This window comes from Macaca nemestrina, chromosome 8, assembly GCF_043159975.1.
Source record: "Macaca nemestrina isolate mMacNem1 chromosome 8, mMacNem.hap1, whole genome shotgun sequence".
Taxonomy (NCBI): Eukaryota; Metazoa; Chordata; class Mammalia; order Primates; family Cercopithecidae; genus Macaca; species Macaca nemestrina.
In genome coordinates this window covers 57892167-57917088 of record NC_092132.1, presented here as the reverse complement: position 1 = coordinate 57917088, position 24922 = coordinate 57892167, and the positions used below count along the sequence as shown (strand labels likewise).

At 33.3% G+C, this 24922-nt stretch overlaps 1 protein-coding gene across 4 annotated transcripts in view; it reads left to right on the top strand.

Annotated features, from left to right (window-relative positions):
* LOC105497295 (cyclic nucleotide binding domain containing 1) overlaps positions 1-24922 on the top strand; it is a 596100-nt gene that overhangs the window by 552314 nt on the left and 18864 nt on the right. Inside the window, exon 12 of one of the 4 annotated variants that reach the window (XM_071068023.1) lies at positions 16034-16228. The exons of 2 other annotated variants lie outside the window; for them this stretch is intronic. In XM_071068023.1, coding sequence (XP_070924124.1) covers positions 16034-16225 — 192 coding nt within the window. In that variant the 3' untranslated portion in view covers positions 16226-16228. Of the gene's footprint in view, positions 1-12534; positions 12672-16033; positions 16229-24922 lie in introns of those variants that run through there. One more of the 4 variants, XM_071068022.1, reaches the window with a different exon arrangement.

Genomic DNA, 24922 nt, shown 5'->3' with positions numbered 1-24922 from the left:
ACATTTTACTGAAAAAGATCAAGTGAAACCTGATCTCTAGGTTAGTTTTAATATTCTCTTTGGTCCTACCACTTCATTATGGATTTTTATCTGAAGGATGTGCCTAATTCAAAGTACATTTTGAAGAAAATGGTTGACATTGTTTTTCCCCAAAAATGATCCAAGACTACCTGTTAGCTCACCAGTATCTGAAACATTGAAATAGAATCTCCTCTGCACCCACATGTCTTTCACCACAGGAATAATTTTATGTAAGACAATTAGTTTAACTATTCTGTCTTTTAAACTTGTATATTCTAAGATTTTGCCAGGGGCAAGAAGTAGCAAAACTGTTTTCTCTCAATTGATACTGTGTAGAATAAATTGAGTTATTTCAAGGAAGGTAATTGGTGCCCATGATTTGGTAAATAAATGAGGTTCAGGGAAAGCAACAGAAATAACATAAGAGTAATTGTTGACAGAATGTGGAAAAAAAAGTTATAGAGAGATTAAAGACCACACGTTGAATTAGGGATGACTCACTAAGTTGAAAAAAGGAGCAGAGTGAATAAGAAAAAAGCATTTAAAACATAGTAAGTCAAGTTTAATATAATTGTCTACCAAAATAATAATGAATTTTACCCTAGGCATAGAATAAAACTTATTGGAAGAATAGTAATTTTAAAAGTGTGAAAAGATAGTTGGGACACTTTGTAGCTGGTGAAAAGTCATTCTGTGATTACTCTTGAACTAAATCAGATTTGTAATAGAGCAGAACAATTTGATTTAGTTTTTAAAGATAAATGTCAAAAGTTTACCCTAGTTATTTAAGAAATATGTAGTAAATGGGAAGGCAGATGGAAAATTAAGAAGTTTCTTCTTATTCGGGCCTTCCCTAGTCCTGAGTTTCATCTGCCAGTGAATATGTTGCTTGCTGAAATTTTCTGAAAAGTCTCCATTAAAACATATGTGTTGCATACAAAAAAAGGAATGGTTAAATTCTCTCTGAAAAAGTCTGTTTATGATAAATGTTCCAATGTCTCCCATTTCACATGACAGAAGTCAGGAGCACAGCAATAGTGAAGAGGGCAACACACAGCTAGGAGAACACATGCAGCCTGGAGACTGTGCTCTTGGCATTTCCCGCTTACTTGAGTTGTTGACATTTAAAGACAGAAAAGAACATGGGCTAGCAAAACGGAAGAAGCTTGTAGGCGTAATGTTTCTTCACCCCACAATGCCTGTGGTATGTGTATCTTTTCCAGCTTCTTTTTTGGCACATGATGGGTGACAAGTTACAGAGCAGACTGAACTTTCAAAATAAAGAAAGGGATTATTTTTGTTTTCTCATATTTTTTCCTATTTAGCTTATTCAAAACAAATTCATGAGTTTCAACATGGAATACATGACAGGCTCCCCTCTGGGGCTTTCTGAGGTTATATTTTTTCTCCCATGACCCTCTGAAGTTTCTAACCCAGGATATTTCAAATGGATGTCAGACACTTACATTTTTAAAAATTTCATAAGAGATTATGTGAAAACTGCTTTCAAACTTGGGAACATTTTCCTGGCATCAATTCTAAACTTAAATAAATAAACTCTTGTTGTTTGGTCCTGAAATAAAAGCCAAACTAATTTTTAAGACCCTTAGACAAATCCAGGTTGCCCGTTTAAGTCTGTATACTTTTCTTATTGTAGCCCTTATCTTTCAAAAGATGAAGATAATCCTATTTTAGTTCCACTAGCTCTTAAAACAGTTGGTTTTGTACTGGATAAGAAAAAATAAAAGAGTAATGTTAGAAAAAGTCAGGAAGGATAACCCAGAAATAACTGTCACTTATTTTCACTCGGTTAAGAATCGGTGGTTGAAAAGTTTTGAAAACATGCCATTTAGCCCTTTGCTTAGATATAAAACTTTTAAAATTCTCCTTTAAAAAACCCTTTTAAAATGTACATATTATGGAAAATATACAAAAATAAAGATGGATATAATAAATGACTAAATTTTTGTTGAAAGTGATATTGTATCTCCTTTTATCGAGGTATCCATATCAACACATGAGCACACATGCATGCAGACAAACAGCCTCTAAGACAAGATGAAAATATGCACACCACAGTGTATTGCTTGGTGAAGCCATGTTATCTGATGGCTCTGTCCATCCATATTAGATTGCTTTGGCTTTTGCCGAATTGTGTTCTGTGTGATAGCACAGCCTAATGTGAGGACATTATTACCAGAAATGTCAGAGCTCTTCTGACAGTACTATAAGGATGTAGGTGCAGATGAAATTTCCAATATTCTTTTTATTAAGAAATATGGGACATGTTTTTCTGGTTTTAGTGCCAGGAATAGGTCTTCTCCTGAATGACTACTTTGTTTTTATTTCAAGGATACTATGACCCATTAAATGAATCACTGATCCTTCTAGATCAATCCTACTAGAAAGCTTTGGCCTAAATTTGTGACCCATCTCCATCAGATGTACAGGAACACTAGTAATGTGCTCAGTATACTCATCTCACTTCTGACATCAGCTCATTTTCCTATCCTCATTTTCCCTCTGTCCCAATTTTTTTCAGTCAGCATATATTTTATTTTGAAGTTGTATATATATATGTAATGTGTTGCTATATATATACACACATATATGTATATATACAATAAGAAGCTCTTTTTTTAAAATTTATTTATTATTATTATACTTTAAGTTGTAGGGTACATGTGCATAACGTGCAGGTTTGTTACATATGTATACTTGTGCCATGTTGGTGTGCTGCACCCATCAACTCGTCATTTACATCAGGTATAACTCCCAATGCAATCCCTCCCCCCTCCCCCCTCCCCATGATAGGCCCCGGTGTGTGATGTTCCCCTTCCTGAGTCCAAGTGATCTCATTGTTCAGTTCCCACCTATGAGTGAGAACATGCGGTGTTTGGTTTTCTGTTCTTGTGATAGTTTGCTAAGAATGATGGTTTCCAGCTGCATCCATGTCCCTACAAAGGACACAAACTCATCCTTTTTTATGGCTGCATAGTATTCCATGGTGTATATGTGCCACATTTTCTTAATCCAATCTGTCACTGATGGACATTTGGGTTGATTCCAAGTCTTTGCTATTGTGAATAGTGCTGCAATAAACATACGTGTGCATGTGTCTTTATAGCAGCATAATTTATAATCCTTTGGGTATATACCCAGTAATGGGATGGCTGGGTCATATGGTACATCTAGTTCTAGATCCTTAAGGAATTGCCATACTGTTTTCCATAATGGTTGAACTAGTTTACAATCCCACCAACAGTGTAAAAGTGTTCCTATTTCTCCACATCCTCTCCAGCACCTGTTGTTTCTTGACTTTTTAATGATCGCCATTCTAACTGGTGTGAGATGGTATCTCATTGTGGTTTTGATTTGCATTTCTCTGATGGCCAGTGATGATGAGCATTTTTTCATGTGTCTGTTGGCTGTATGAATGTCTTCTTTTGAGAAATGTCTGTTCATATCCTTTGCCCACTTTTTGATGGGGTTGTTTGTTTTTTTCTTGTAAATTTGTTTGAGTTCTTTGTAGGTTCTGGATATTAGCCCTTTGTCAGATGAGTAGATTGCAAAAATTTTCTCCCATTCTGTAGGTTGCCTGTTCACTCTGATGGTAGTTTCTTTTGCTGTGCAGAAGCTCTTTAGTTTAATGAGATCCCATTTGTCAATTTTGGCTTTTGCTGCCGGAACGTGCCTCAAAATAATAAGAGCTATTTATGACAAACCCACAGCCAATATCATACTGAATGGGCAAAAACTGGAAAAATTCCCTTTGAAAACTGGCACAAGACAGGGATGCCCTCTCTCACCACTCCTATTCAACATGGTGTTGGAAGTTCTGGCTAGGGCAATTAGGCAAGAGAAAGAAATCAAGGGTATTCAGTTAGGAAAAGAAGAAGTCAAATTGTCCCTGTTTGCAGATGACATGATTGTATATTTAGAAAACCCCATTGTCTCAGCCCAAAATCTCCTTAAGCTGATAAGAAACTTCAGCAAAGTCTCAGGATACAAAATTAATGTGCAAAAATCACAAGCATTCTTATACACCAGTAACAGACAAACAGAGAGCCAAATCAGGAATGAGCTTCCATTCACAATTGCTTCAAAGAGAATAAAAGACCTAGGAATCCAACTTACAAGGGATGTAAAGGACCTCTTCAAGGAGAACTACAAACCACTGCTCAGTGAAATAAGAGGACACAAACAAATGGAAGAACATAACATGCTCATGGATGGGAAGAATCAATATCGTGAAAATGGCCATACTGCCCAAGGTAATTTATAGATTCAATGCCATCCCCATCAAGCTACCAATGAGTTTCTTCACAGAATTGGAAAAAACTGCTTTAAAGTTCATATAGAACCAAAAAAGAGCCCGCATCTCCAAGACAATCCTAAGTCAAAAGAACAAAGCTGGAGGCATCACGCTACCTGACTTCAAACTATACTACAAGGCTACAGTAACCAAAACAGCATGGTACTGGTACCAAAACAGAGATATAGACCAATGGAACAGAACAGAGTCCTCAGAAATAATACCACACATCTACAGCCATCTGATCTTTGACAAACCTGAGAGAAACAAGAAATGGGGAAAGGATTCCCTATTTAATAAATGGTGCTGGGAAAATTGGCTAGCCATAAGTAGAAAGCTGAAACTGGATCCTTTCCTTACTCCTTACACGAAAATTAATTCAAGATGGATTAGAGACTTAAATGTTAGACCTAATACCATAAAAATCCTAGAGGAAAACCTAGGTAGTACCATTCAGGACATAGGCATGGGCAAATAAGAAGCTCTTTAAAGATACATCTTTTAACACAAACAATAAATAAACTGAATCCAGATTTATTACCTAGTGCCAACTATCTAATTTAAATCATTTTAATTGTAATCAAGATAACCAAAATGATATAATTTTGTGATAATATTCTTTTGATTACTAGTGGTTTATTTAATTTATGGTTTCTATAATAAATAAAGAAATATAAAAATAAGATTATTACCAGATAATTTTAGAAACAGTATTTTTTTTGTTCATTTGCTTAATAATAATGTATAATAAAGGAGAATGGACTGAAGAAATAATTATACTATTAATATAATTCATAAAATATTTTAATTAAGTAGATAAAATAGACTGTTATTTTTAGGTATCTTTTAAATAATCTCAATAGACCAGCACTTAATTTTTTAATATAGTCAATTTATTCTATTACATATCCAGTCATAAACATTATAATTACAATAGATTGTTCAAACTGTATGATACATGATTTTTAAATTGCAAACTGAAGTTTTCTTCAAGAGAAATGTAGATAAAAGCTAGAAACACAGAAGAATTTTCCAACACTCTAGCATGACTGTGTTACTTTATATTTCTACCATATCAATTATAAAGTTTAAGAAGTGAAAAACAAGTATTAAGTTCCATTTGAAAAGTACTCTGATTCTAATTTGAACAAATATCTTTTAAAAGTATTCTTGATTTAATATTCTTTTCATGCATAATTATTGTGAGAAATTATCTTTTAATTACAGTTTTCCAGAAGACAAAATAATCTAAAGCAAATTTCCAGAATGTGGCAATGATTTATGCTTTTAAAAACAGGTTTTCAAGACATTTCCCTTATTGGAACAATCATTTTTGCATAAATAATTTAAAAACAATAAAAAGATTCTCTATTGTTTTAACAGAAGTTGTAGTTTTGAAAAAAAACAAGGCAGCCATGCTTTTGAATTTACAATGAAACTATCATTTTTGCCATTTACTTGTGTATGTAGGATACAATATATTATTACTCACGAAATGCACAAAGTATAGATAGTGAACGCAAATTGGTGAATTTATGCCTGTTATTCGATGTATAATTAATGTTGTTAGGCTTTTCTTATTGTAAATTTATAAGAAATACTGATAAATGTATTTATCCATAAATAAATCATGTCATATGATAAAATCTGTATTTAACAAAATGACAGAGGAGTTTACCAAAGCTCTACTACTTAACTGTGTTGACAACCCCCAGAGACCTAATGACCCAAAAGTTTCCATCGTAATTGTCTAAACTCAATTTCGTAGGAAATTCAGGTCACCATATGAAATATTTATTTTTTATTCCATAGACAAATATTGACAGTCTAATATAGGACAGGTTCTATTGTTAGTCACACTGACTTAATTCAGCGCTTATCACTTCCACATATGTAGTGACTTTCTAATGGCCATGAATTTATTCTCAGGACCAAAGGCTGCAATTCTAAGGAAAAATATAATTTCCTACTTTAGAATTGGATTTTTTTTTCATATCTTAGAAGATTAGTGTTCTTCACATTTAGAGGGTTTACTAAAAATCTAAAGTCACTTATTCATGTTTTTTTCCACATACTTTCACATAGTGATAAATATTTAGCTATGTTTAGATCTGTCTTTAAAATGATTCAGGATTTAATTGCCTAAGAACTCTACGTATATGTATATGAGAGAGAAAAAAGGTGAGAATGGAAAAGACAGGAAGTAAAGAGAATTTGAGTGATGGGCTGGTAGACATAGAAATTTGCAAAATTGAACTTATAACAATGATATACATGAACTGAATAGCAATTACAGTAATCCTGGAAATTTGTAACATAAAAATCAAAATATCAATGTGATATGACCAGTGTTTGTGGCATTCCATTCTTAAAATATACTTGTAAACTTTTAGATTAAATTATCATATGCATATAATAAAATCATACAGTTCTTAAGTGTACTGGACAATGAATTTGTATTAAGTGGCAGCACTCACGTAACCACTTCAAAGTTCCTAATATAGAATACTACTAGCACTCAAAAAAACCTCCTTCATTTCTACTCCCAATCATTCATCTTCCCCAAAGTTAACAATCTGTCTAATTTTCTGATAAGATTAGTTTTACCTGTTCTTGAACTTTATATAAATGGTACTACGTACTGTGCATTATTTTGCCACTGGCTTTGCCTTGCTAGTGCTGTCTATGTAATCTATCAATCAGCACTGATGTGTATAGCAGCTGTTGGTTCTTTTACACTGACAAATTATAATTCATGATGTAAACATGCTACTATTTCATGGTACAATTATATACAATTGATTCCACCATTTATAAGCAGTTTTTTTTTTTTAAGTTTTTAGTTATTAAGAATACTGCTGTGAATTCTAGTTCCAGGAAAGAACTACCTGGACTCTTCCCTAACTCTCTTTCTAAATGCAGCTATAGAATCTGAACAGAAAGCATATCATAACTATTGACCATTCTGAAAGGTAAACAATGACGTTTAAATTGGGGAAGAAGATCAGAATTCAAAATTATACCAAACCGGCATGAGTTTACCGTTTTTCTCCTTTGTTATTCACGTTGCTTGGCCCAGTAGGTGGGCACAGCCTCAGAATTACAAAGCAGAGTGAGGTAACTAATGCCTAAGCTTTCTGGCCAAAGACATGGGAAGAAGAACCACAGGGAACTGGAAAATAACAGAGAGATAAATGAAAGCACTCATGAAAGTGACCCCATAAATTTGAGAATTCCTAAGCTCACACTAGAGCCACACATGCAAAGATTTGTTCTTCATAGGCATTAAAAAAGACTGAAGCTGAGTCAGCAGATAGACCACCACCCTTGCTGGCCACTGGATTGCCACACATCAAGGAGCACGTCAAAGACTGAAAACTGAACAGACTATGAACCATAGCCCACACAGGGCGTGTTGGAACTTGCAACGTAAATCTAATCAGGCTATTGCCCGTTTAAACACAATGTCATCATTCTCAAAGGGATTGAAATAAGACCTATATATTACAATTATATAAAATACAGAATAAGTTTTACTATAAAATATAAAATTAACTACACATATCCAAAATAAAATATATGTATATGGGTATATGTGTGTATGTGTTTATATAAATGTGTGTGTATTTGTGTTGGTGAATACAATCATGCCTTATTTGGATATGTAAAATGACATATTTATTCATTCTTTTTATCCCTTATGTTTTAAAATGTATTTTTCTGACTCATTACACTGGTTTGTACATCCAAACAAACCGGTGATAAATGAATGAAGTGATGACAAAAGAGTTTCAATCTTTCACTATGTTTGCTACATGTTTGTATGTATGTACCCTGTCAGATCAAGAGAATTCTCTAAATTTTTGGTTTGCTGAGGGCTTTTATTAAATGAATGTTAAATTATAGAAACTGTTCTGCATTTATTATTCTGAAAGAATAATAAAATTTATCTTTGTTATTTTAAAATAAGATTCTGATGCCTTTTCACATGTTAAAGTAACATTAGCTTATGTAATAAAATCAATTTGGTATTGTTTTATTATAAATCTGAATTGAATATAATAATTCCTTATTTAAAATTTTGGGATCTAAATAAGTGTGATGGCGGTGTAATTTTTCTTTCCTTAAATATTTTCAATTTTTATTTTTAGAGATAGGGTCTCACTGTCACCCAGGCTAAAGTACAGTGGCATAATCACAGCTCACTACAGACTCAAACTTCTGTACTCAAGCAATCCTTCTGCCTCAGCATCCTGAGCAGCTAGGACTACTAGTGTGTACCACCATGACTGGCTAATTTTATTTTTGTTGAGACAAGGGTCTTGCTATATTGCCCAGGCTAGCCTCTAACTCCTGGGCTCAAGCAATGATCCTTTCTTGGCTTCCTAAAGTGCTGGTATTTCAGGTAGGAGCCAGCATGCCCGGCCTCTTTCTTTTAACATATTTGTCCATTTTGTACAAATGTTATGCTGGGTTTTTAAAATATTTTCAGAAGCTTTTAAACAATTCTATGAAAGAGTTATTCTAAAATGGCATTATTTCTTTTTTAGATTTTTATAAAATTTAATTGAGTAGCCAAGTGGGCCCTGGGTCATAGATTAAATCCTTTAATATAAAGTTATTTATATTTTAAAATGTCTTTTAATGTTGCTTCTAGTAAATTGTATTTTTCAAGAAATCTGTCCATTTACTTTCATTATTTTGTGCCTTCTACATTGTAGTTGAGAAGACAGTGTAAGTCTTGTTCCTTTTTGAAGGTAATGTTTATTCTTTGACTAGTTGTAGATATTTTATTTATTTTAATTGATTTATTATACTTGTACATATTTTGGGAGTACATATGATATTTTGATACCTGTTTACAATGAGTAATGATAAAATCAGGTAATTTGGAGTATTCATTACCCTAAATGTTTATCTTTTCTTTGTGTTGGCAACATTGCAATTTTTCTCTTCTAGTTGTTTTTAAACCGACGATCTTTAGTCACTATTATTTCTCTACTATACTACCAAATACTAGAACTCATAGCTTCTATTTATCTGTATTTTTGTACCCCTTAACCAACTTCTGTTTATCCCTTTCTTTCCACTTCCCTTCCCAGCCTCAGGTAGTCACCTTTCTACTCTCCACCACCATGAGATCCACTGTTTTAGCTCCCACACATGAGGGAAAACATATCATATTTGTCTTTCTGTTTCTGGCTTATTTTATTTAACATTATGGAACCTCCCCTTCCATCCAGGTTGCTGCAAATGACAGGATTTAATTTTGTATGATGGAATAATATTCCATTGGGTGGATATAGCACATTTTCTTTATCCATTCATCTGCTGATGGACACAAGTTGCTTGCATATGTTGTATTATAAATAGTGCTGCAGGAAACATGGGAGTTCAGATAGTTCTTCAAAATATATATATTTTTTCTTTTGGATATATACTCGTCAGTGGAATTGCTGGATTACACGGTAGATACACTTTTAGATTTTTTAGGAACTTCCATAATATTTTCTGTAGTGTCTGTACTAATTTACATTTCTACCAACAGTGTACTAGCATTCTCCTCTCTCTCCATCCTCTTCAGCACTTGTTATCTTCACTGATAAACGTCATTCTACCAAATGTGAGGTGATATCACATTGTTGTTTTGATCTGAATTTCCCTGATGATTACTGATGTTAAGCTTTTTTTTTTTCATATGCTTGTTGGCTGTTTGTATGTCTTTGCTTGATAAATACCTATTCATTTCCTTTTACCATTTTAAAACGTGATTATTTATTTATTTATTTATTTATTTATTTATTTGCTGTTGGGTTGTTTGAGTTCCTTGTATATTCTGGATATTAGTCCCTTATTGGATGAATGGTTTACAAATATTTTCTCCCATTCTGTAAGCTGTCTCTTCACTGTATTGACCGTTTTCTTTGTTAGGCAGAGGATTTTTAGCTTGATATAATCAAATTTCTCCATTTCTGCTTCTGTTGCCTATACTTTTGAAGTCTTACCCAAAAGAGTTTTGACCAGATCAATGTCCTGTAGTGTTTCCCCAGTGTTTTCTTTTCATAGTTTCAGTCATACATTTAAGTCTTCAATCCATTTTGAGTTGGTTTTTATACATGATGAAAGATTGGGCACTAGTTTTATTCTTGTGCATATGAATATTCAGTTTTCCCAGCACTATTATTAGAGTCTGTCATTTCCCCAATGTATGCTCTTGGTGTCTTTGTCAATAATGAATTGGCTGTAAGTACATGGGTTTGTTTCTGAGTTCTTTATTCTGTTCCATTGATCTATGTGTCTGTTTTTAATGACAGTGTCATGCTGTTTTGGTTATAAAAGCTTTGTAGTATAATTTGTAGTATAATCAGGTAATGTGATACGTCTAGCTTTGCTCTTTTTGTTCAAAGTTGCTTTAACAATTTGGGGTTGTCTGTAGTTCCATATGAATTTAAGGATTTTTTTTCTGTCTCTGTGAAGAATGGTTCTTGGTATTTTGATAGGAAATGCATTGAATCTCACTTTAGGTAGTATAGACTTTTTTATAATATTCTTACAATCTATAAGCATGGGATATCTTTCATTTCCTTGTGTCCTCTTTAATTGCTTTCATCAGTGTTTTTTTTGTTTTCCTTGTAGAGATCTTTTGCTTCTTTGGTTAAATCTATTTCTAGGTAGGGCTTTTTGTAGCTATGGTAAATGGTGTTTTTTTTGACATTTTTTTCAGATTGATTGCTGTTAGTGTATATAAACACTACTGATTTTTGTATGTTTATTTTGTATTCTGTAAATTTACTTAATTCGTTTATTCCTTCTAACAGTTTTCTGTGGAGTAATTAGGTTTTTCTAAATATAAAATTATGTCACCTCCAAACAAGGATAATTTGACTTCTTCCTTTACAATATGGATGCCCTTTTTTTCTCATGCCTAATTGATCTGGCTAGGGTTCCAGTACTACGTTGAATAGAAGTGGTGAAAATGGATGTTCTTGTCTTGTTCCAGAGTTTAGTGGAAAGGCTTTCATTTTTTCCCCATTCAATGTGATATTAGCTGTGAGTTTGTCATATATGACCTTTATTGTGTTGAGGTATGTTCTTCTATACCTAATTTGTTAAGAGTTTTTGTCATAAAGGAATGTTGAATTTTTTTTCATTTCTTTTTCAGCATCTATTAAAATGATCACATGGTTATAGTTCTTGATTCCTTTGATGTGATATATCTTGTTTATTAATTTGCATATGTTAAAATCATCTTTGCATCTCTGAATGAATCCACTTGATCATGGTGAATGATGTTTTTAATGTGTGTTCAATTCAGTCTTCTAGTATTTTGTTGAGGATTTCTGCATCTATGTTCATCAAGGATATTGCCCAGCAGTCTTCTGTTTTTAAATGTCCTTATCTGGATTTGGTGACAGTGTAATGCTATGTTAGTAGTATAAATTAGGAAGAATTTCCTCCTTTTAAATTTTTTGATATAGTTTGCATAGAATTGGTGTTATTTCTTCTTTAAATGTTTGGTAGAATTCAGCAGTGAAGCCATCAAGTCCTTGGCTTTTCTTTGATGGGAGACTTATTACTACTCCAGTTTTGGTTCTCATCATTTTTCTGCTCAGATTTTCTATTTCTTTATGGTTCAATTTTGGTAGATTTTAGTCTTAGGTTTTCAAACTATTATGTATCTAGATGTGAATTTCTTTAGATATCTATCTATCTATCTATCTATCTATCTATCTATCTATCTATAATCAGTCTTTCTTTATCCGTAGATGTATCTATCTAGAGATAGATCTTTATTAAGGTTAAGAGAGATTTTTGAGCCCATAACTTAATATTATTGTTAGTTTTTGGAAATCTCTACCAATAATTCTTCAAATACTTCTTCTGCTTTAGTATTTTTCTTTTCTATTCCTGGGACTTTGATGTCAAGTACATTAGGCCTATTTAATATGTTTCTATAATGTATATCCTCTTTTGTGTATTTTTTATGCTAGTTTTTCTATCTGTGGTAACTTAGATGTTTTCTGTTGATACATCTTCCAGTTTACTAATCTATACTTTTTCTAATTTTCTTTTAAATTTATATATTTATTTCTATGATATTTATTTTTATAATTCCAGTTTTCTGGAGTATTCATTATATTTTTATCTATTAATATCATAGTTATTTAAAAATTCATTCCATTATCTGGACCTTCCAGTGGGCCCTGTGTATGCAGTGTATACTTATAAGAGGATAAAGGGAGATTTGAAGACAGAAGAGGAAATGAAAGATGATGATGTGGTGATGCAAGGAGAGGGAGAAAAGGCAATGTGATGTGGGGCCACAAACTAAGGAAATAGTAGAGCTTCCAGAATCTGGAAAAAGTAAGTACATGGATGCGCTCCTAGAGCCTCTGGAGAGAGTTCATCCCTACTGACAACATGATTTCAGTCCAATGAAACTTATTTTAAGAGAATAATTTACCAGTAAGTTAGTGGTTATTTGTTACAGCAATAATAGGAAATTAATATGGATACATTTAGATGAATGTTGGACTTTGTATATAAAATACTTACAAAACCTCTGAATAATGTTATTTTGTTTCAGAGAGAGTATCATCTTTTTTTTCTAGTTGGCAGAAAAGTGATGGGAAGATTACTTTGATTTAATCAAGACTAGTCTATTTTCAGATCTCCCTCTTCTAGTATATAGCCCTCTAGTGTCTCATTCAAAGCCAGGGGTTTTAACAAGGACATCTTCTCCTTCTTGGCACTATCAATTTATGAAACAGAGTTTGAAAATGCTCTTGACATCAGGGATGAAATTATTAAAGTAATGGCCCTTTTCTTCAAGGGACTCGAAATTAGACACAGACTCTAACACACCTGTGATCCAATAGCAAAGCTGTTCAATTTTATGGCAGTTTGGGAGATAGTTTGAAGTCCCTCACATCCCCATGTTTTCAGTCTTTTCTCCAGATTCTGAAATTTAAAAATATTTATATTCTCAGACTCTTTTGCTGGTAGTGATGATCATGTGGCCTAGTTCCAACCAATGAAGTATTTAAAGGTATTCTCTGTAGAGGGCTTGGCTTTTACAGAAATAGACAATATCTCGGTAGAAAAAGGTTTTTGGCTCTTCCCATTCTTTCTGCTAGAACACAGGCTGTAACTATATTGTGACCATGTAGCACAAAAAGAGATGTTGTACCATAAAGACAGCAAGAGCCCATTTCTTAACTACATTGATGAATTGGACCAGTTACCTACAGACTTTATATACATATATTGAATGAACCTTGAATTTCTTTAAGCCATGAACGTATAAGCCTTCAATGCATTATTTCCCAGAACAGGGGGCTAGGAGGAAGGAACAAATAGTTTTGGTGGTGGAAATTATAAGGAAGTGTAGAGGGAGTGAATCTACATGAAAAATGTAGTATATTATCTAAGTATAGAAGAATAAGCAGGCCTTTTTATATGGTGATGGTAGGAAGTGGGGTGATAATCTAAATTTGGAGCACCACATTGAAGCATTAACTTAGTAACGAAAACACAAGGTTGAAATGGAGAGAATGTGATAGATTTATATGAGACAGGAGGCTGGGAAGTTATCTGGTGTCACATTTTGCAAGAGGCTTGATTTTTATTCATCAGAATCTCCTCCTAGCATCACTAGAATGCCATAGGGATTTTTAAGTAGGAATTTATATAGTCCATGTTTCACGCAAATAACTTGTGAAAATGGATTGGTGGTACGAGTATAGGAAGGGTTTGATGTTGGTGACTTATGCCAGGTATGCTTAGTTCAGTGGCTTCAGAACTTGTATATTGAAATGATATAACATAAATGTAACTCTTCAGTAATACAATTTTAATATATTCTATAAACTTCCATATGGCATGAGCCTTTGATATTTTTAGAGGGATATCTATATCTATGTACAAGCACAGAGGGTAAAATCAACAAGAGTCCTCCTGTTTAGAGTCTCAAGGCCTTTAGTCAGTTGCACTGTTTCATTTTTCTCTTGACCTTATAGAACTCCAGTTCATTGAACTTCTGGGCACAAAACTAGAGACATCTGTTCTGTTGAACTTTTCACAATTGATATGTTAATGAAAAATGATTTTTGGCTTTTAACATTTTGTTTATTTTTCATAATATATATACCCTATGGCATTTCACAATGGGTGTTGTCTTATAAATATCAAATATAAATAAACAAAGCAAGCAATTCATTATTACTTCCGGACTAAAATTTGTACATGATGTAACTCTAAGCTTTTTCTTTCACCTCTATCTGGCCAGAATATTCTGGGATTTCCTCCAGAATAAAGATCAGCTCAGTGGGATTCATGCATCTGTCACATCTGGACTATCTCAATGCAGCCTAGTCAGTGTGCACAGAGGCCACGTGAAGGTTGTAGATTGCATAAAGTGTGACAGCCTGCCTATATTTTGCAGCCAAAAGCACAAGCATATTATCCAATTTCCTACTTTCGAATGCAGGATTCTTTTTATTACACCAACACCAACCACAAAACAATCAGGACAAATTTAGGCCAAGCTAGAAACCATTCAACAACCCTGTGGAAGGCAGGAGAAAGTAGACACCTAGCTCTTCCTTTGGAATCATGGCTTTTAAACAAAGATGATACATAGCTTGTGAGAAAAAATAGTAGCGCTATACATAATAATAGAATAACATTGCAGAACAACAAAAACTATAATGAACTTGCCTGAGTATGTGGATGACCTGCTCGGAGGTTTTCTTCTATTTTTTTTTTCATATCTAGACTCTGAAAGGGGCTATCCCGTTCTAAAAATGCTGAAGTTGGAGGAAGGGAGATCTGAGAAATAGTTGCTGTATATATAATAGAATATTGGAAAAATGAGGGTTGGTTATATTTTATAGACATAGATAGATATAGATGTAGATACAGATATATAGCGTGTTCCTAAAGAGCCACTTTTCAGACCTCAAGATTAAACATGATGCTTTATATTTCAAGATAGACACATATATACTACAGACTGTCTGATAATACGTATTTATAGATAACATTGTATATCAAGCTGAAAAATAATAAAATTTAACATTATTAGGGGAACCAAAATGATGTTTTATGCATACTTCTGTCATAATTCTGACAATGAAAGAAAGCAAATCTGAATTTACTGATTCATTTATTCTCACCACAATAGCAAAACTACTGAATTACAAAAGTAACTTGTTACAAAATAAATGATGCTTATGAGATTTAATTATTCTAAATTTAATAAAACATAATAAAAGGATATTTGTAAAAAGGTTATAGTTTACAAAAGATGAATATCAAGCAAATATGACAAGTTACTTGTTCGTAAATGTTAGATTAAAATGTCAAAAGTAGCCATTTATGTGTCTAAGATTTTATCTGTAGTCTTTAACAGACTTTTATAGAACACTTACATTTAGAAAAGCTTTTTTTAAATTCTTGGGAATACGAGAATTAAATAAGAAAATCCCATCGCTTTAGCGGATTTCATAATCTATTTGAGGATAAAGTTATGTAATACCTTAATGGAGGTAAAATTTGGGCCACACTGATGTATACTTTAGTTGTTTTCTTACGTGTGGGAGTAATGTTCTTTATCATCCACAAAACTGCTAGAAAGTGTACTAAACGGTTTACATCTATTTTTTTTTAACTCCATGACTATCCTATGAAACACAGAGAATTATGATTCCCATTTTGAAGATGATGAAACTGAGACTCAGAAAGATGAAGGATTTATCCAAAGCTGCACAGCTGACAGGGCTGGAAATGACACTTAAAGCGATGCTTGTCTGTCTGATTTTAGACACAATGCTTTTAACCTCTACTAATTATTCTCTGTACTGTTTCCAGAGAAAACTGTCTAAATAAACACCTCTGATTATGACACGTTATATGTTTTACATTTTTTCCAGTGACTGCTCTTTACTTATAGAACCAAAACTAAATTTCTTAACATGGTATAAAAACAGATAAGCTCCTGCCCATTTCTCTTGCCCCTTATCTCTCTTTATTGAGCACTTTGAAACTCTTTTATCCTACCACACTGAATTCCTTTTGGTTGTAAGTGTGCCGACTTGTGTATCTGTGTCTGTACTTACGCTGCTTGCTCTGCCTTCAATATCCTTTTTTTCTTTTTGTGTTTTTTTTTCTTTTTGAAAAAAATCTTGCTCTTTCATCCAGACTGGAGTGCAGTGGCATGATCTTGGCTCACTCCAGCCTCCACTTCCCAGGCTCAAGTGATTTTTCCCACCTCAGCCTCCCAACTAGTTAGGATGAAAGTTGTGCACCCCCATGCCCTGCTAAATATTTTTTTGTATTTTTTATAAAGATGGGGTTTCATCACCTTGCCCAGGCTGGTTTCAAATTCTTGGGCTCAAGCAATCCACCCACCTCATCCTCCCAAAGTGCTGGGACCATCAGCCACTGCCCTTGGCCATGAATATTCTTTTTTTAATTTCATAACTTGTGAGATAGACTTATCCTTCAGAATAAGCTCCAGTGTCACTTGCATTCATGAAACTTTGCTGATCCTTGAAGTTACTGACCACTGATCACCTTCCCCATTTGCTTCTACATCATCTACATCATATGATGTAAATATTTATTGGGATGTTTTAATTTGTATATTTTCCCCTACAATCACCAGACTTTAAACTCTCTGAGAGGATGGTTTTACATGTTTAGTTATGTTACTCTTGTATATGGCACATAATAAAATACATAGTAAACATTTCTAAATGAATAAATTAATGATTTACTTTATAGATGAAAAAATTATTACCCATGGGTCTGGGTTACATATAGTGAGATATGTAAGAGAAGCTCATATTGCTTACACAGCACATTCAATACATGATTATAGATGATTTAGAAAGTCTTATATAGACTTGCATATTATTAAATGCCTATCACGTCTAAAACCCATTCATTCATATCCATAGCTCATATGTGAAAGTCCAAGTGACTTAGTTACTAAAAGCCCCTGCCGATTTCTCCAGCATTTTCTCCTGCTATTTATTCTTTATGTTTGTATTAGTCTGTTTTCACACTGATATAAAGAAATGCCCAAGACTGGATAATCTTTAAAGGAAAGAGATTTAATTGACTCACAGTTCCACATGGCTGGGGAGGCCTCAGGAAAATTACAATCATGGCGGAAAGGGAAGCAAAGGTATTCTTCACAAAGCAGCAGGAGAGAGAAGTGCAGAGAAAAGGGGAAACAGCCCTTTATAAAACCATCAGAGCTCATGAGAACTCACTCACTATCATGAGAGCAGCATGGGGAAACTGCCCCCATGATCCAATTACCTCCTACAAGGTCCCTCCCCTAACACATGGGGCTTACCATTCAGATTACAATTCAAGATGAGATTTGGGTGGGGACACAGAGCCAGACCATATCAATGCTCTACTCATGCTAAATTGCTTGAAATTTCCTAAATACACCATCTTATTTCACACGTCTGTGCCTTGTCTATGTTGCATTCTCTCATTAGCCTAAGTTCACCTTTGAAATCCTGCCTATATGAAACTTTCTCTCTGAAGTCTTTCTTTTCCAATGTCCTCAGCACTCTTTGCACCATGACAGCCACTTGCTGTGAAGGTTTTGCTGTCTCTTACGTGTTATATTCTGCTTTTGTCCCTGACATATAATTTAAATTTATGTATAACTTGTATGTAACCATTTCTTTCTACTAAAATATAAGCTGCTTGGAGAAATATCTTAAGACATTGTTCTGGGCAATGGATTTTCGGGCAAGACCTCAAAAACACAGGCAACAAAAGCAAAAATAGACCGATAGGATGACTTCAAACTAAAAAGCTTCTGGACAGCAAAGAAAATACTCAACAGAGTGAAGAGACAACCTATAGTATGGGAGAAATTATTAGCAAGCTACTCAACAGGGAATTAATAATCAGAATATATAAGGAACTCAAATAACTCCATGGCAAAAAACAAAACAAAACAAAACAAACAAAAAAAACCAAATAATTAAAAAAACCGCAGATGATCTGAATGGATATTTCATGAAAGAAGACATATGAATGGCTAACAAGTACATGAAAAAATTATCACCATCACTAATAATCAGTGAAATGCAAATAAAAATCACAATGAGGCATCGTCTTCTATTTGGTAGGTTAGCCTTTATCAAAAAGTCAAAGGAGACTGAGCACCGTGACACACAACTGTAGCCTCATGACTTGGGAGACTGAGGCAGGAGGATGATGTGAGCCCAGGAGTTAGAGTCCAGCCGGGCTAATATGAGACACCATTTCTTAATTTAAAAAAGTCAGATGATAACAAGTAGTGTTGGAGAGAATGCAGAGAAAGGGGAATGCTAATATACTGTTAATGGAAATATAAATTAGTACAACCACTATGGAAAACAGTGGTTTCATCACTGTTTAGTAGTGGTTGTACTACTTTAAAAAAAAAATTAAAAATAGATCCACTATGTAATCCAGCAATCTCACTACTGGATGTATAATCAAAGGAAAGGGACTCAGTATGTCAAACATATACCTGGGCTGCCATGTTTATAGCAGCAATATTCATAATAGCTATGATATGGAAGAAAACTAAGTGTCTATTAGTGGATGAATGGATAAAGAAACTATTATATATAAAATTTTATTTTATTCCTTTTTATATCTGAATAATATTCTATTGTATATTATTCTATTGTATATTATTCAGATATAAAAAGGAATACAATCCTGTCATTTGCAGCAACATAGATGGAACTGGAGGTCATTATGTTAAGTGAGATAAGCCTGGCATAAAAAGACAAATATTCGCTATTTTCATTCATGTGTGGGAGCTAAAGTAGTTGCACTCATGGAGCTAGAAAGTAGAATAGTGGTTACCAAAGGCTGGGAAGGGTGGAGGGAGAATGAAGAGAGATTGGTTAACAGGTATAAAAATATACTTAGATAGAAAGAATAAGTTCTAGTGTTTCACAGCACAGTAGGGTGACAACAGTTAAGAATAATTTACTGTATATTTCAAAATAGCTAGGAGAGAAGATTTAGAATGTTCCCAACACAAAGAAATTGTAAGTATAATCTTTGAAATTGTGGCTTTGAAATATTTAAATTAAGAAATTATTGATAAAAGGGAGTCAAGATTGAAGAAATTACTAGTAGGTAATTGCCCTGATTGGATCATTACACATTGTATGCATGTATTAAAATACTACATGTACCCCATAAATATGAACAATTCTTACGCATCAATAAAATTTTTTAAAAATGAAAAAACATAAACTGCTTAAGTACAGGAAAAGTATCTTCCTCTTTATATCTCTAACTTCTACTAATGTGTTAGCATGAGGTAAATGTAAAAGTCAACCTGGTACACCTGTCATATTTTGTAAGTAGGGATAATTGCTATAAATTTAAGACTGTTATTTTAACATAGAAACTAAGTTGATTTCATTTAGAATTATCAAAGTACAAACCAGCAACATTTCTTCTAGTAATGCATTTATGTATCAGTTATGCATTAGACAATTAAACCTCATCTCTACTAAAAATACAAAAATTAGCTGTGCATGGTGGCACATGCATGTAGTCCCAGCCACTTGGGAGGCTGAGGCAGGAGATGTTGCAGTGAGGAGAGGTTGCAGTGAGCCAAGATTGTGCCACTGCACTCCAGCCTGGAGACAGAGCGAGATTCTGTCTCAAATAAAAATAAAATAAAATAAAAAGTACACAATCTGAGGATACATGTTCTCAGCACAATTAGCATTGAGTTGGTTTGGTTTCCTGTCTTGAACAAGAAAATCACATAATTCGCTCAAGAAATCTTTTTGGTGTCCTTATGAGCAATTTATTTGACAGTATGTCTTTAGGAAACTGTATTTTCGTTATCAAACTTTCAAGTTGCATGTTCCTAGAACTTGTCAAGTCTGTCAACTGGTCCTTATAAAGTGGAAGTGGGACTGGAAGGTGTTAGAAGGTAGGAATTTTTATTTTAATTGCATTTATTTTTATATTTTTGAAACCATTATAATAATATATACTTTTATTATTTTGGTAAATATAGAAAATAAATAGTATATCTGACTGAACATGGTTCAATAGCTGTTTTCAAAGTGAATCCCTTAAAAACTATTTTGTTACAAAAAAATATGTTTTGACATAATTTGGGGTTGAAAAAAGTTTTCTTTGTAGATTGTCCTTAATACTCTTGTCTATAGAGATACAGTAACTTTTTCCAAAACCATGACTTTTATGTTTCAATGATAAAATACACAGACACAACTTAATTAAAATCTAAGGCCCTCCTGGCTCCCTAATATTTCCCCTCCAATGCAAAATAAAGTAAAATGTTTCTACTAGAAACATCTGTGTACAGAAATCACAATAAGCATATAGTTCAATGGTTCAGACATATATTTCTTTTTCCACATTCACAATGAATGTTGAAATATTAACAGATATTATCTGAATAAAGTACATTACTGTTTTGCCTACCATTTCGTGTATGGTTCTTATTTAAGTTATGTGGAAAATTAGTACAGGAATACTAGTAATTTCTTCAATCCTGACTCTCTTTTATCAGTAATTTCTTAATTTAAATATTTCAAAGCCACATTTCCAATGATTGATAATTATTTATTTATTAGTAATAAATAATATTTATTTTTAGCCTTGAATTTATTTCTTATACCTCTATTTCTTAGGTCTTTCAACGTTCTATTTTCTCACTTTGATTTTTTTAATGGTTTTCTTTTTTTACAGTTTTTATGTGCCTAAATTTTTTATTTTCAATTTATAATGCCAGTTAAGTTGGGTAAATAGCCTTCAATATTACATTAATGCATCATTGCTCATTGTTACAGATAAATGATCTGAAGCCAGATTGATTTTATTTCTTATATTTTATTTGTCTATTTTCTGTTTTTTCCGTCCTTTAGTATTGAGGTAATTGGTTTAACAAAATAAATATATATATTTGAGATGGAGTTTTGCTCTTGTTGCCCAGACTGGAGCAGAATGGAACAATCTCGGCTCACTGCAACCTCCACCTCCCGGGTTCAATCAATTCTCCTGCCTCAGCCTCCTGAGTAGCTAGGATTACACCATGCCCAACTAATTGTTTGTATTTTTAGTAGAGACAGGTTTTCTCCATGTTGATCAGGCATTGTGGGTTCTTTGATGATAAAAGTTGAACTGTTTTTTCTCATCACTAAGATGTGTTCCAAATCCATAGTTCCACAGTTCCATCCTAAGTTTCAAAGCTTGGGAACATTTCTTTGGTGCCTATCATTAATTCATTTATTTAACAAATAAGTTCCTACTGTGTTCCAGTCAATGCTCTGATTACAGAGAACATAGTAGGTAGCAAAACAGAGGAAGTGCCTGCAGTCTGGTGAAGGAAACTGACAATAAACACTTAACTAAATGGTTTGGTTATTTATGCATTTCCCATTGTGGGGATAAATATAGTGGAGACCCAGGATGGAGTGCCCAGCACTGGAGGGTGTTTGTTTATAAAATGTAGGTGGGGAAGGTCTTATGGATATGCTGACATTGAATAGAATCCTGAAGGAATTGAGTGAATGAGCCAAACATTTTAGGGAAAAGTGTTTCAGAAAGAGGGAACAGCCACATGCAAAGATTCACCTTTTGTGTGACTTGAGAACATGGTAAACAAGTTTAAAGAAGAGAATAAGCCAGTGTGGCTGGCATAGAATGAGCATAGATTAAAACGGAAGGAGATTAATTCAGAAACGTAGTGGTGGCATGTGAACACTTAGTCGTCATACTTTAACGGCTCTAATCTCTCTGTTATCTCTGTTTGGCACATGTGAAATGAATCTTGAAAATCCCTGATTTACTCTTCACATTTCTAACTTTACTCTCATTCTTTTCATTTTGTTTTCTTTGCACTTTTTAATGTGTTGAGGTAAAACTTCAGTTCAATCTTACAGTTTACCAGGGTGAATCATCAATAATATCAATTCTACTAATCATCCAGTGTATAACATTGAAAATTTACCTAGTTGTGTTTTTAATATCTAAGAATAATATGTTGTGAAGTATATCTATCATGCTCATGGTTTTTTTTTTTTTTATTTTTGGTTCCTGAATTTATATCCATCATTGTAGATAAGACTCCAGCTTGGTAGCTGAAGTGCTTATTTTCAACTCGATGTTAACTTTGTAGAAAATCAAGAAATGCCAATTCTGCTTATGGGAGCCTTAGCCCTGCTGGCATGTATAAAAAGTGGGTGACAGGGGGATTTTGCAGAGTTTACCCTTGTCATATAGCCTGGTTCTTGAGATTTCTGGGAGACATTTATGCAGAGTGGTGGTGACATGGTGGTTTAAGTTCTGATATGCTACACTGTGTCTCTGACACAAAACCTATTCTGGGCTTATTCTGAATTAAAACTCATTTATAATTCCAATTGTGGAATTATTTAACTTTATTCTGAAGATTCATACTGAAGTCAGCACTTGGAGCATGAAGAAATATTTGCAGATGCCACCTAATGTATTCATTAACTAGCTGATCTCCCAAGCAAATATTTCTTCTCTAGGAAAAGTATTATTTTTCCTATCTAAAATTACAAAATGAAATTATCATTATCTTTATCATATTTCATGTGTTTTCTGTCTTATACAACATCTTACTGGTCTGTTCTCCCCTCCTTACCAACATGCTATCATTTTGATCTTATATTAGTACGCTTTCATCCATTTCAATGAAATATGGTCATTGTATTCTGCTAGCCATGTCAAATTGGAGGTATCTCAATGAATGTTTTCCCTCAATGAATGGAGGGAATCTCAATGAATGTTCATAAGAATTATGAACCCTCTCCAGCTTAGGGTTCATGAACAATAGATGTCAAGGACTAATTAAGCAGGAACACTTACATACTTGAGGAAGCTTTCCTCTGGATATGGTTCTGAGTGGAAATGTACACTTGGCATTTCTTTAAGAGTAAGTAGGTGTATCAATTCAAATGGCAAAGGTTGACATCTAACTTTTTCTTTGTTGTTCACAGGTACTCACTTTTCCCATTTTCATTCAGAGTTTCTAATATAAATAAGCAAATCAATTTATTTTTATTCACAGCAACAAAACATTGGTTAAACATGTTAGTCTGAATACTGATGGAATTTAATACTAGGTTTTGCAAATACATACAATGATTTACTTAAAATGGTATGTTTTTTTGAAACTACAAGAATGTTTTCCAAAGTTTATTCCACATCATCAAATGATAAGTAGGAACAGTTTTTAGAGAAGCAAAGTTCTTGGATCATAGAACTTAGAGAATTTTATCTATTACTTTCACTATCTTTACTGTGAAAAAGAAGTTTAAAATAATTTACTGCACATAAAATGCCTGGTAATCCAAATCCTAATAACTCTATGTCATATATATATATATGTGTGTGTGTGTGTGTGTACATGTATATATTACTGAGAAACTAAGGTTGCCAAATTCCATGAGATAACAATGTCATCATTCTTTCGAAAAATATATGTAATGAATATGAACAAAAGATATGTTTATTCAGAATTCTATGAGAGATCTGAGGTTCACAGATTTCAGTATTGTTGTATGTTATTTTTACTGCATTATTTCTATGTTAAACATGATATCATAAATGCCAAGTAGGTAGTTTCTCATTCCACATGTATTTTTCTGGTTAGAAATAGCACAAGCATTTTAGAGGGATGAACCAGTAATTTAATTGGAAATATCAGAGTATTGATTGAAACATAGAAAGATGCTCAGAATAGAGAAAATAAGATGGATTACATTATATCCAACATTCATATTTTAAAATCTCTCATGCAGAAAGTATCAATGTATTCATTTTCCTAGATCACAGAATAAGGACTAATGGTTAAAAGTTCTGTGATGTTTGATTTCAAGTAACTATAGACAGCATTTTATAGAACCTATCTATCCAGGACTGGCCCATACTCACCTGTGAAGTAGTAATACCCTATCCTTTGGAAGTGTTCAAGCAGGCACCGTAATGCCATATGTCAGGACTATTATAGAGGGAATTCAAATAATGTAGAGCTAGAGTTAGTGGTATCTAAGAGTTGGTTTCAAATATTCTATTTTCCTACATTTTTCTTCTGTACAAATACTGGGGTCAAAAGTCATGTTTCTTTGTTTCAGATTAGAGTAATTATTTTAAAAGCTACTTGATGTTTCGCTTTTGCTGAATGAAAGATTCTACTGTATTTTTTTTTAAGTAACTTCTCTCTTTTTCGTCTCTGTGTGTCTGCCTTTTTGTCTGTCTTATTCATTAATTATACTCTAAATGGAGATTCTTTATAAAATCAAAGAAACAGTACAATACAATTTTATTATTATTTATGACTTTTTAATCTGTCAGATAATGCAACAGCTTTGTTAGAACATGAATGCTATGCTTAGATGATCAGAATCTATCCTTTCGTTATTATATTTCACTCACAATTACTGTATATTTTTTAAAGTGTATATGCAATTACCATTTTATTTATTTTCCTCCAGGTGCTTCATGTTTTTCAGAGACCATATTTTGTGAGAGACTTGG